The following is a 12841-nucleotide window of genomic DNA, read 5'->3' as shown; positions in this document are numbered from 1 at the left end:
CGAAGGCTAACAAGTTTTTTTTAGAAAAGATAAATTGTTAACAATTTGATTTACGAATTCAACATAGAAAAGTAGTTCGTGTCGAACGGGCCCTGTCCGTTCGGGTTTTGACTATTTTACAAACTGTATTTTAAAATTGGTTGTGTTTGTGAGCTGGGCAGGTTCGTTAAACTTCCTTCATCTGCACTAGCGGGGGGCGAACCGGTCAATGAGTTCAAGAATGTCGCCACCGTTTCGTAAGAACGAATCTAACCTAGCGAATGGGCGTTGATAATGGTGAGAGAAAAACCGTTAGTTGTTAATTAACACACAGGTAATATACTCCTCCTATGTACCTTAAACTCTTAACTTGTCTGTCTATTTGACTATATGCAGCCTTGAAAAACGTACTCTTTTATACTGCGTTTGATTTGCAGATGATCTCACATGCACACATACATATTTACAACGTCGATGAAGTATACGGAACCGTACCCTAAAGACTCGCCTAAAATCTAACCAAGTTATAATTTGAGGTTTTTTGTTATGTTTCTAATCTGCACTCACTTAACGGACTGTTTCAATTGATTTTCTTTTTGTTCTATTTGGGTGGAACTGTGCTAAACGAAAAAATGAAAGGAAACATAAAAAACACTACACTCACACATGAACATTATCATTCACACCGAACACACTCGTCGACATTACAATAATCGACTGACGAATCTGCGAAAAATGGAGATACGGACTCAGGCAGCAAGAATATGCTATATGCAGCCCATAATCGCATATCAGTGCCATGAATTCCGGAATTCCTATGCATATGGGCCAATTATGCGTCAATGGGCAAGTGTGGTCGAGTCTCCTATAACACGCTGTTACTCATTCCTTAGGGAAGTGGGAAGTACGCAGATAGATCCTTTACTTATAAGCGGTTTCTTCACCACCGTTTAGGCCTTAAACCTGGTTCAATCGTATGGGTAAACGTGGTTTACGGGTTAAGCGAAGGTGAAGAAATCGACCCTTAGTGCTTTACGAGGTAAGATCTACCGAACATACCCTTAGTATCGTTCTTTGTTCACCCCAGAATTATTGATCTGGTAATTTGAATTTTGGATGCATTTAGTTCTTTTTATCGGTATCATGCTTTGGATTTATATCAACTATCTAGTAGATCTTGAAAAGACTTGGAGTCAGGTCGAGGTTAAACATGATACAAGTGATAAAAATGGGTGAGCTCCTGAATCATTGAGGAAGCCTTGGTAAGGGGCCTTCCTTAGCCGAGTGGTTAGAGTCAACGCCTCAAAGCAAAGCCATGCTGAAGGTGTCTGGGTTCGATTCCCGGTCGGTCAAGGATCTTTTCGTAATGGAAATTTCTTTGACTTCCCTGGGCATAGAGTATCATCGTACCTGCCACACGATATACGAATGCGAAAATGGCAACTTTGGCGAAGAAAGCTCTCAGTTAATAACGTGGAAGTGCTCATAAGAACACTAAGCTGAGAAGCAGGCTCTGCCCCAGTGAGGACGTAATGCCTAGAAGAAGCAGAGGAAGCCTTGGTGATTCCATTACATACGACAAGTTACTAGGATAAGTATTGGAAAACACATCAAACGAAACCCTGGATAATATGCTTAGGGAATCTCTAAAACCTTGGGTACAATGCCTAGAGAAATCTTTGGTGGAATTTCCTGAAATTATGATCCCTACACGAAATGAAAAGAAGGAGTTTTTGTAGTAGTTATTTGAAGACTTCAATAATACTTCCGGAGAATCTAGAAGAGACCCTTGGAGGAGTGTATTTCTGAATCTCAACACACGTGAACTGGGCTTTTATAGTGATGGGTGATATGCAGAGGCGCGTGTTCGGGTGGTGGCCGATCAACGAAAAAACGTGCAAATTAAAGATCAAAGGCCGGTTCTTCAACTTCAGCATCATGAACCCTCACTCCGGAAACACTGATGATGAAAAGCACGCATTTTACGCGCAGCTCGAATGCGAGTACGACCGCTGCTCAAGTCACGACGTCAAGATCATTATAGGAGATTTAAACGCTCAGGTTGGCCAGGAAGAGGAGTTCAGACCGACAATTGGAAAGTTCAGCACCCACCGCCTGACGAACGAGAACGGCCTTCGACTGATTGATTTCGCATTCATAGCACCTGCTTTAGCACAGTCTTTCGTATCGGTACACCTGGAGATCATCACAGCAGACGGAATCACAAATAGATCACGTTTTGATCGATGGACGACCCTTCTCCGATATAAACGACGTCAGAACTTATCGTGGCGCTAACATTGATTCAGACCACCAGGTGAAGGTGAAACTGCGCCCAAAACTATCCGCCATCAACAATGTACGGGTCATCAACAGTGTACGAGGTAGCGTTGCCGATAAAGGGCGAGCTTGATAAAGCCCCTCTTGAGAACTGCTGGAGTGCCATAAAAGCAACCATCACCAACAGAGCCGAGAGCGTAGTCGTGTACGTGGAAAGGAGGACATGTAACGACTGGTTCGAAGAAGAATGCAGGCAGGGTGCAGCGCGGGTTGCAATGCTGCAGTGAGATACGCGACAAAACGTGGAGCGATACATAAAGGAAACGAAAGCAAACCCGCTTATTCCGGGACAATAAGAAGCGAAAAGGCGTTGTACCGGCGAGTCGAACGTATAGGGAAAGGCATCTTGACGGACGGACGTGAGAAGATCGAAAGGTGGAAAGCGGCAGTACGACGAACACCTGAATGGCATAGAGAGCACAAGCGGGGGAAATTACTACGTCAGCACGGCGGATGATGAAAACCACCTGTTCCCACAATTATGGAAGCTAAGGATGCCATAAACCAGCTCAAGAACAACAAAGGCGACTGGTAAGGATGATATCGGAGTGGAACTGGCCCCGGAGAAGTTGAAGGCTTGTTTTGCTTCGGCTGATAGTCAGAATCTGGGAACACGGAACAGCTAACGGAGGAGCAGAAGCAAAGGGTCATTAGCCCCATCTACAAAAAAGGCGACAAACTGGAATGTGAAAACTATCATCCGATCTTTATCTCTGAATGACGCCAACAAAGTGCTATACAAGATTATTCTCCGTCGTCTATCAGCAGCTGGTGGGCTGCAAAATGATGTGTCGACGGAGTCCTGCACAAGTTCCTACCTCATGCTTCCACGAGTCGACGGATGGCAAATGACCGCCAGCTGAGAGTTGCGTGCTTAACTGGTAGTGAAGATGACAAATGACCGCCAGCTATGAGTTGCGTGCTTAAGTAGTAGTGCAGCCTGGGTCCTGTTGTCCATCTGACTTCAGCTAGATTGAGAGGTACATCCACCGAGCGTCTGTTCACCAAGGATGCGGCCAGTGCTGGGAAGGTAATAGTAGTAGGCTTGAGTTTTTTGCGAAAAATCACGTGGCTCTCCTAATACAGTAGTTGTACATGAATTTTCTAAATCAGGAGTGTCATTGAAGGCTGCAAATGCGGGAAATTGCAACGGAAAATAGAACATTTTTCTACAGTAGTTTTGGGTTGCCCTTAAGCAACGGGGTGTTTGCTATTTTCAAGGCATTTTGCCTACAGCAGCGATACGCGTGAGTTTCACTGGCTCCGGTGACTATGATTCCCCGAGGAGGAAAGAATAACTCGGCAATAACTCATGCATACCATATTTGGTATCATACCCCAATTAGGTATTGTTAAGTTATCAATTCCTCATTTTGGTATTATAATGGGTATTTGAAAAAAAATGTTTAAAACAATTAAAAATACTTCATTTTGGTATTCCGATAGCTATTGAGGACTGCTGGGAGGTATTGAACTATTATGAAAATTTCACTTTTATATGAAAATCCATCAAATATTATTTAGGTATTACAATAACCTGATCTAGTTATCAGCTTGGTATTTCTAGAATATGCATAAGGTATTATTTGAGGTATTCTACTCTTATGCAGGGCTCATTCATACCTCATTCAGTGTTGTAGTATTGGAAATTATCTGCGTATGGAATACCTCAATTTGGTATTCAGTAGTTATTTCTCCTGCTCGGGTCGCCTACGGCAATGCCTACTGTCAGTGTGAAATCTCAGAACTTTTCCCCAACTCTGGGGGTGCCGGCCCCAAACAGCGTCTGACGGCATCCAGCGGGCTGAAATAGACATGCTCGTTTCCCCGGGAGCTTCACCTAAGATTCTAATTCTGGCCAGAATATTGGCCATGCCGGCCAGGTGAACACGCTCCTTGGCCCTGTGGAGTTGGCTTTCTGCTTAGCGCCAGCTTACGCAGCGGCTAATGAAGTGGGAAGGCCTAAAAATGAGAGAATAATCGTCGCCAGATTTAGAACACGGGTTTGAAAACCTTACCATAGTCCCCAATGTTATGCGCCAACGGATGCTGCCGAATTGCAGCCATAAAAGAGAACCTTTTACAGTCAATTGAAATGCTGTCGTGGATAAGATTTCAGAACGGTAATATCGAGATCTACATGGGCGGACTTTCAATGCGAAGATCGAATCCGACAACTTGAGCTATTAGCCCGTCATGGGATGCCATGGTCTCGGAGAAATGAGCGAAAACGGAGAGCTGTTGGCAGAGTTTTGTGGCAACAACGACATGGTGATCGGGGATCGCTCTTTTCCCATCGTCCGGTTCACAAGGTCACGTGGGTCTCCCTTGACGGCTTTACTAAAATCAAATCGACCACATCTGTTTCAGCCAAAAGTGGAAACGGAGCCTTCTTGATGTGCGGCACAAACGTAGCACAGACATCGCATCCGACCATCACCTTTTCGTCGGCGAGGTGCGTCTACGCATTGCGCGGATTCATTGATAGGAGGAAAGAGTCGGACGTCGATTTAACACACGCCGAGTAGAAGACGCCACAGTGAAAAGGTTCTTCGTCGAAGAACTGAAGACTCGTGCTGCAAATATTTCGGAAGGTTGCAGCGTAGAAGAGCGATGGACCGCCATCAATAATGCCTTCATCACTACCAGCGAGAGTGAGCTACGCACTCGGAAGAAAACAGTGGATTACCGATGAAACCTGGAGGAAGTTAGAGGAGCGGAGAGAAGCGAAAACCGCGATAGAGCGGGCGAAAACCAGAGGAGCAAGGCTCTTGAAAAAGAAGTTAAGCGCTCATGTAGGCGGGACAAACGAGCGCGTGCGGACTCCCTTGCTATCAAAGGTGAGAAAGCCGCAGCAACCGGCGACATTCATCTCCTTTACGATATCTCACGACGCCTTAGCGGGGCAAAGATGAATACGACAATGCCGTGAAAGACATGACTGGATAGCTGTCAACCGACCCCACTGACCAACTAAAACGTTGGTTTGAGCACTTCGAACAACTTTTCAAGTACCAACCCGGCCACCTACCTCAGCACGATCCGCCTAGAGTTCGGCGTATTAGTCGTTGCATGAGATGGAAACAGCCATTCAAAGTATGAAATCTAACAAAGCCCCTGGGGTCGATCGCATATCAGCTGAGATGCTCGAAGCAGACTCCGCAATATCCTATAAACTGTTGCATCAACTATTTCGCAATATCTGGGACACCTTGAATTTTCCGGCCGACTGGATGCAAGGCGTGTTAGTGAATAGTGATCTCATGTTTATCGATAATTGGCGGGGCATCATGTATTGTTCTCAAAGTTCTATGCAAAGTGATCCTAAACCAGGATCCAGGAAAAGGTCGATGGGACTCTCCGTCGCAGCAAGCGAGATTCCGTGTCGGACAATTCTGTGTGGACCATACTGTATATGGTATTCATTGACTACGAAAAAGCTTTACGAAAAGATGTGGGGTGCTCTGACACGCAAAGGTGTTCCCAGAAAATCATCGGCCTCATCGAAGCGCAGTACGAGGCCTTTACGTGCAGTGCAGAGTATTGCACAACGGGATCTTTGCTGACTCATCCTGATTATAGCTGGAGTGAGGGCAAGGATGTATAACTATCACCGCTACTTCGTGTTCATCAACAGATGCTACGGTATGTAATCGGGCATGGTGGCCACACAACTGAATCTCTAATGTTGGGCTCCATCGTCGGTGCCATCAGCAGCCGATACAAACCCAAATTCGACAACTAAAGTGGGGGTGGGTCGGCTACACTCTACGTCGGGGCGGAAACGAAATCTGCAAACAAGCGCTGGATTGGAATCCAGCAGGACATTGCAGCAGAGGCAGACCCAGAGGCTCATGGCGGCGCAGCCTCAACAAAGAAATAAAAGAAGTCGACGATAATTTGACCTGGTCAAGGCGATAGCTAGCAATAGCCCAGGATGGAAATCTTTCACGTCGGTCCTATGTGCCAGAATGGGTGCCCAGGACCCATAAGTAAGTAAGTATCACCAGCTGCTTTCATCACCGGCCGCTCGACGACGGGCCAAATCCTCACTGTACGGCAAATCCTCTAGAAGTGCCGTGAATATCAAGTCCCAACGCGTCACCTGTCTATCGATTTTAACGTTGGTAGTTCGACTGTAGTTCGTTGTTGATGATATATTGGCTTTTCAGTCTTGACAAAATTAAAAACTGTTATTTTATTTTGTCCAACAAATTTTGTCGGACAAAATAAAATAACAGTTTTTAATTTTGTCAAGACTGAAAAGCCAATATATCATCAATATCGATTTTAAAGCAGCTTATGACAGCATCGACCGCAAAGGGCTATGGAAAATTATGGAAGGGTACACGCTATGTCTAAACCAGCAGATTATGCAAATCGAATGTACCTCGGATTTTTCTCGGCTAGAGTTCAGTATTTGGGTTATATTTTCATAATCGGAAGGTTTCAAATTATTCCATCGGTGAAATTTTCCCATACATTTTGTATGGGCTGAAATGTGTAGGAAAACGTGATTTTCATTGATTTTCAAAATTTCACCGATGGAATATTTTAAAACGTTCCGATTATGAAAATATAACCCCCCCTATGAATGAGAGTTGCGCGAAGACTGAAACCAAGTCTACCTATTGAACCGTCAAATCGTCAACCTATCGAGCAAAATAAACAAACACGTTTTGGGGCAAGAGTAGTATTGTTATCGTGACGAAATAAAAATTGCACGGTTTAAGTTTGCGGTGTGATATGATGATGTCACAAAATAATTGCTCTTTGAGGCTTATATTATGAATGAACCCGCTTTTTTGTTGCATGTAATGTAACGGTAATGTAAGTAATCACCCTACATCAGTGGAAATATATACAGTCAACTTTTGTTCGTTGCACAAAACCTGTAGCCCACTTAGTGAAGACTTTCACAAATCGTGCTGAGTTTTCAGCTGCCACAATGTTGAATAGAATAGAAATGCAGGGCTACCAACATTGATAAATCGAGCTTTATGTCAAAAAGTGACGTTTGCCTTCGTTTTAAGTGGGCTATAGCCAACCTAACGGATGCCCAATCAAAACGAAGCCACCTAAAGATAGTGCAACGAACGAAATTCGACCCTAACTCCGTTTCATAGTTGAAAATGCAACTTAAATTCAATAAACTAAATACAAAAGTGATAGTTCGAAAACTATATAAGTTATTCAAACCCAGATTTACGCTACTGATGCGGCTGATTTCGGTCAATTCCCAGAGGGCAGCAAACGACTAAGAGAAATTCACTGGTTTTTTAGTTGCTCGTCGTGCGGAAACCGAAAATGATAAAGTTTTTGAGTTCATGCTGTTTGTCGTATGTGTTGTTGCAATTCGCTACTAAACACTTCATTTGTTATTACACGGAGCCGCAAATCAACCCAACTTTGACTTCTTTTGACGCAATTCGGCTCTTCCGTGGGATAACCCAATTTGGGTTAACTGATAAATACCTATCATTAGGTTGTTTCCATTTGACAGCGGCAAAACAAACAACTCAGTGCAAAAAAAATCTACCCAGCGTTAGCTTTCGAAGTCTCCGGGATGTGTTTAAAAACAACTTAACGTTAGGTTAAACTCGAAAGAATCCAAATTTGGCTTATTCCATTAAACTTCAACGCTGGGTCGATGCGTCTCTCTCTGTTTTTTGACAACATTTGCTGTTGCGAGAGAGGCAAAACAACCCAACCGTGGGGTAAAAACTAAATGCAGTTTACCCAAATTTGAGTAAAAAGAACTTATTTTTGGGTAGTCTGATTTCTCCCGTGTACTTTATAATTACAAAACCAGAGCTCAATTTTAATTTTGTTCTTTGCGACTTTGTAAAAAAAACATTCGAATTGAGAGTGCATTTGAGTGAAGTCACGGGAAAGCGCACACAATAAAATAGGTGGCCAGAATAATTAAATGATTTGTGATTGGGAACGTGTTGCCAGTTCTCTTTGCGTAACTCTCCATTCATAGACTCTGCACCAAGGGACTAATAAGAGCAACGAAGGACGGTGCGCAGAATAGCGTTAAGATTTCGGGTGAACATTCCAGTCGTTTCGAATCTCGCCGGGGAATTCGAACAGGGGTGATTGACTTTTGTGCCTGCTGTTCAACATCGCGCTAGAAGGTGTCATGCAAAGAGCCAGGTTTAACAACACAGATACGATTTTTACAAAATCCAAGCCAATTTGTTTCATGATATGGATATAGTCGGCAGAACATTTGGAACGGTGACAGATCTGTACACCCGCCCTGAAACGTGAAAGCGGTTTGGTGGTGAATACGCCGAAAGGCACTTGCTGAAAAGCGGAACCGAGCCCGACAAAGGCATAATAAAATAAATAAATATTGTTCCTTGTTCTATAAACGTTAATGATGATTTTATATTGATATTGAATGCAACCGATACCGATATTATCTATGAGCACTACCCTCAGCAGAGCACTAGTGATAATTATGTCAAATGACGTTACGCTTTATGGTTTCATGCCAAATGGGCCATTTCCCTTTCCGAAGCAATTCAGTTTCATAGTGCTGTTATTGCACAACGATATATATTATTAGACTGTTACCAAGTAACAGATATTAAATTTTGCTATGCTATCAAAACCGTTGTTCATATCTTCACTTCTCGTCCAAAGTTTAACTGATCATAAATCTGTCCCTGCTCGCATAATTGTCCCATGTTCTATGGTATTTCTTTTATAGTTTAGGCTGGTTATGCGAATATAGGCAGTACATCATGTACATTGGTATCAGACCACAATATTCTTTCTATATTGAACAAAATCCTGTCCAAAATCGGACTCCTAATTTTCTCTTTCTCTCACAATTCGCAATCGCAAGCACACGCATTCATACAAAAACATAAACCAAAAAGAAAAACTTCCAATTTACCAGTTTCCACCTCGATTGTTATTGTGGTGTCCACCGCGGAACTTGTTGTTGCCACCGCGGAAATTACCCCGTCCTCCCCCACCGCCTCCTCGGAAGTAGGGCGATCCATGTCGGGGCCCACCGCCTCCACCGCCCCCTCGACCACCTCCTCCCCAGCTGTTGTTGTTGTGGTTCCTGAAGTTGTTCATCTTGTTGTTATTGTTGTTGAACGGCGATCCCCCGAAAGGTGGCCTGTTGGGCGAGTTGAACTGATTTGCCCCCCATTGGACCACCTCCGCCCCCCCATTGGCCCCATCGGTGGTGGCTGCTGCTGGTTGTTCCACATATGGGGCGGAAGTCCCGCCGGTTGCGGGGATTCAGATTGTTCAGACCCGCCGCCAAGTTCGGGAACTCTCCAAAGTTAGCCAGATCGGCCAGATTCGGCAGGCCAGACCCAAGTTGTTGAACTGAGGTGGGGGCATGTCCCACTGCTTCCGTTGGGGCTGTTGCTGTTGCGCTTGAAATGCAAACGGCGGCGGATATTCCGGATCGGGCAGTAACGGTGGCCTGTGTTGTTGCGGAGGTAGCGGAATTTGTTGTGGTTGCTGTTGTTGCTCCGGCTGGTTCTGAGGAATCACCGGAGGCGTTGGTAATGCTCGCTACACTTTCGTCTTGACTCGATAGCGTGGGGATTCATCAAAGGCATAAACGCATCGTCGATGTCTTCTCCTTCGAAGGGCTCGTACGGTTCCGTTGAGTCCTCTATCGGTTCGTCGTGTAACGCTGAAAGAGAATCATCCGTCGTATTGTTTGCAGCATCAGCTATTGGACCAGTGTCGGATTTAGCTAATTTAGTAGAACAGATAGCTTTGTTATTACCCGCCACCGGAAGTACCGAAGTCGACACAGGAGAAGAAGTAGATTTTCTTTTGGCAGATGAACTGCCCTTACCTGTCGACGCTTCCGTGGGATGCTCCGGGACGTATTCCTCGTCGGAGAGATCCATATCAACACTCTCATTGTTATCCGTTGGTGGTCCAGAGTGTTCGTCGGCGTCTGGAATGGGTAAATTGTCTTAATTTTGAAATATCTTGAAATTACTCCAAATGACTTTTATGCCAAATGGTTCTTGATCATTCGATTATCTCAAACGACTTTATGTCATTTAGGGTAGCCCCAATATGATCTCAAGGCACAGATAACTTAACTTTTTGTTTTTGGCACAGACAGAATATTGAGGGAACCTTAAGATGCGACATCGTTCAACTCACCATTACTTATCTGCGCAGCCGTTTTTGGGTGTTGATGCGGTCACGTCCATCAGAGAAGGTGGCGGTGATGGTGACGACTCGGTTTGATTGCTCATCAGAACCGTCGGCGGTTTACTCAAATCGAAGTTTTCCCGTTCAAAGTTTTGCTACAAGAGAGAAACAAAGCATCATCAAACTCAAAAGCCATGTTTATTCGACAGCAAGAAATTTTACCAAAAAATCGTCAATTTCCAGCAAAGGGTTGGTGTCTGCAACAGTTGTAGAGCATCATCGGCTCCTTTGGACTCATCTTGGGATTCACCTCCGCCAAATCGAGAATCGAGCGTTTGCTGCATCGACTGTATCCGCATGTCGAGATCCTTTGGTTCACTGGTGGAGCTTGTGGCTATACTTGTGCTACTACTGCTGGTCGTCGGAGCTATCGCGATAGATGCATGTCCCAAAAGATTTAGATTGGTTTGCCTCAGATCGACATCACCTGTGCCAGTACCCCACGGAAAAGCACCTAGCGAAGGTTCGGCCAGTTTTGTCCTGGCCGGCGGTGACACAGGGGCAGGAACGGGTTGTTCCTTCGATTTGGAATCCGTTTTATCATTTTCTTCTAACAGCAGCACATCATCGTCGTCATCATCGTCAATGTCCTCGAGATCATCCAACCCGGACTTGCTTAGCAGTGGACCCGGTGAACCCGTTAACGAAATAAGATTGCGATGATCTACGTCCATCAACCTTCCCTTATCTTTCATGAAGGCGGGTATTGGCATGTTGGGAAGTTGTCGGTGATCTACATCCTGCAGTGGGCCATCTTCGTTGACGCCATCGATGTACTCGATCACGTTCGAATTCACACCTTTCCTTTCGTAATGAGGAGGCGATACAGGAGTGTCCAAGCTCTGGAAAGATGAATCCTGCAAGTATAAAAACTAAGAAATATCCAACAAAGGGCAACAAAGATGCCAAATAGCATGGCCCAAAATAATCAAATTTCCAAACTTTTACGGTTACTCATATAAAAACGAACAACCTTAAAGCCATACTTACATGTGGACCATCCCAGGTCATCGACATATCCCACGTTGAGTTGTACTCATCAGATCGATCCAGGTTAACGGGGGCAGGGGGCGGAAGATGGGGCCCTCGTGGACCCCCAGGTTGAGATCTACCCGCAGGATAATCCGAAAGCATTGGCTGATTGTACTGTGGCCCTGCACCGTAACTGCGCGCCATACCCATATTGTGGTGATTGTTGGACGTGGACCAAGTCCATAGTCAGCACCACCACCACCTACCACAACGTTCGACGAAACTCCGTAACTGTTGAGCCCGGACGTATAGTCAGGACCGCCAGCACCATTGCCGTATTCCTCCAGCGAAGAGCTGCTACTGTGCGACGGAACATACGGACCAGAACCAGCGGAATTACGCGTTGGAGGAGGTGGGGGTCCTCCGACCGGGGGTCCAACACCGCGACCAGCGCCGCCGTAGTGCTGGCTACTGGGCGTATCTGGGAAAAACGTTTTTAGAAAATCATTTACTCCCTCCGATTCTTCCTTTCTGGAGTTAATCACTTGTATAGATTGCACTGCGGGCGATATGACACACACAGAATAGGTACAACAGATATCAGTTAGCAGTCAAAGAAATAAAGGTTAACGTTAGTATGTACAATGTACTGTAGAGGGTCTACGAGGTCAATGCATCAACACTTGAATATTTTGTGAGTGTTTTGTTTATTATCATTGGAATTCTTGGAAAACCTCCTTATACATTAGTGTGGGACGAAATTCAGTTTCTTGCTCCATTCCACTTTTTCTTCTTCTTGACATTAACGTCTCCACTGGGACAGAGCCGGTTTCTAAGCTTAGGGTTCTTAAGGCGAAGTAGGCCGTCATTGAAATTTATACGCGTCGTTGATGATTGTTGCTAATTCCTCTCACGATTTCGAATCAAAGAAAATCAGTTGGTTTTGCACTGACACAGCTGAAAAAGTATCAGCATACTTTATGCATGTAAGCGCGTACAGTGATACGTTTTCAAGTCAATATAAACTATCAAGACTGAGTTTTATCACTTTGAAATGCAAGCTGAAAAGTCATCATTGTTGCCAAAACGAATGACGGGCTACTTAGCCTTAAGAGCACTTTCACAGTTATTTACTGAGAGCTTTCTTTGCCAAAGTTGCCATTTTTACATTCGTAAATCGTGTGGCAGGTACCATGATACTCTATGCCCAGTGAAGTCAAGGATATTTCCATTACGAAAAGATCCTGGACCGACCGGGATTCGGACCCAGACACCTTCAGTTTGGCTTTGCTTTGTAGCCGCGGACTCTAACCACTCGGCTAAGAAAGGCCCCCCTTTT

General features: G+C 44.7%; 2 protein-coding genes and 1 long non-coding RNA gene across 3 annotated transcripts; all 3 read right to left on the bottom strand.

The window, feature by feature from the left end:
• Window positions 1–55: 55 nt before the first annotated feature.
• Window positions 56–9477, bottom strand: LOC110680338 (H/ACA ribonucleoprotein complex subunit 1-like). The gene is made up of 2 exons (XM_021856159.1): window positions 9230–9477; window positions 56–253 (listed from the first exon to the last, which is right to left on the bottom strand). Exons 1-2 carry the CDS (start codon window positions 9415–9417, stop codon window positions 187–189), a joined length of 255 nt encoding a protein of 84 aa, XP_021711851.1. The 5' UTR covers window positions 9418–9477; the 3' UTR covers window positions 56–186.
• A 419-nt stretch (window positions 9478–9896) lies between these two features.
• On the bottom strand, window positions 9897–10498 carry LOC110680337. The gene is made up of 3 exons (XR_002502841.1): window positions 10480–10498; window positions 10160–10264; window positions 9897–9991 (listed from the first exon to the last, which is right to left on the bottom strand). It is a non-coding gene; the product is annotated as an uncharacterized LOC110680337 (long non-coding RNA).
• A 6-nt stretch (window positions 10499–10504) lies between these two features.
• Window positions 10505–11721, bottom strand: LOC110680336. Its single transcript, XM_021856158.1, has 3 exons — window positions 11521–11721; window positions 10693–11387; window positions 10505–10625 (listed from the first exon to the last, which is right to left on the bottom strand). Exons 1-3 carry the CDS (start codon window positions 11710–11712, stop codon window positions 10595–10597), a joined length of 918 nt encoding a protein of 305 aa, XP_021711850.1. The 5' UTR covers window positions 11713–11721; the 3' UTR covers window positions 10505–10594.
• Window positions 11722–12841: the final 1120 nt, after the last annotated feature.

Source organism: Aedes aegypti, unplaced genomic scaffold (assembly GCF_002204515.2).
Source record: "Aedes aegypti strain LVP_AGWG unplaced genomic scaffold, AaegL5.0 Primary Assembly AGWG_AaegL5_hic_scaff_1206_PBJ_arrow, whole genome shotgun sequence".
NCBI lineage: Eukaryota > Metazoa > Arthropoda > Insecta > Diptera > Culicidae > Aedes > Aedes aegypti.
This window is presented reverse-complemented; position numbering and strand designations above follow the sequence as displayed.

Excerpts from the sequence above, each read along its gene's own strand:
- LOC110680338 (XM_021856159.1), bottom strand. The coding sequence starts at position 9,417 with ATGAACAACTTCAGGAACCACAACAACAACAGCTGGGGAGGAGGTGGT. Across the intron at positions 254-9,229 it reads AACAATCGAGGTGGAAACTG|GTTAGATTCGTTCTTACGAA; the intron begins GTAAATTGGAAG and ends CCCATTCGCTAG.
- LOC110680336 (XM_021856158.1), bottom strand. The coding sequence starts at position 11,712 with ATGGGTATGGCGCGCAGTTACGGTGCAGGGCCACAGTACAATCAGCCA. Across the intron at positions 11,388-11,520 it reads TGACCTGGGATGGTCCACAT|GATTCATCTTTCCAGAGCTT; the intron begins GTAAGTATGGCT and ends TTATACTTGCAG. Across the intron at positions 10,626-10,692 it reads TGGAAATTGACGATTTTTTG|CAAAACTTTGAACGGGAAAA; the intron begins GTAAAATTTCTT and ends TCTCTCTTGTAG.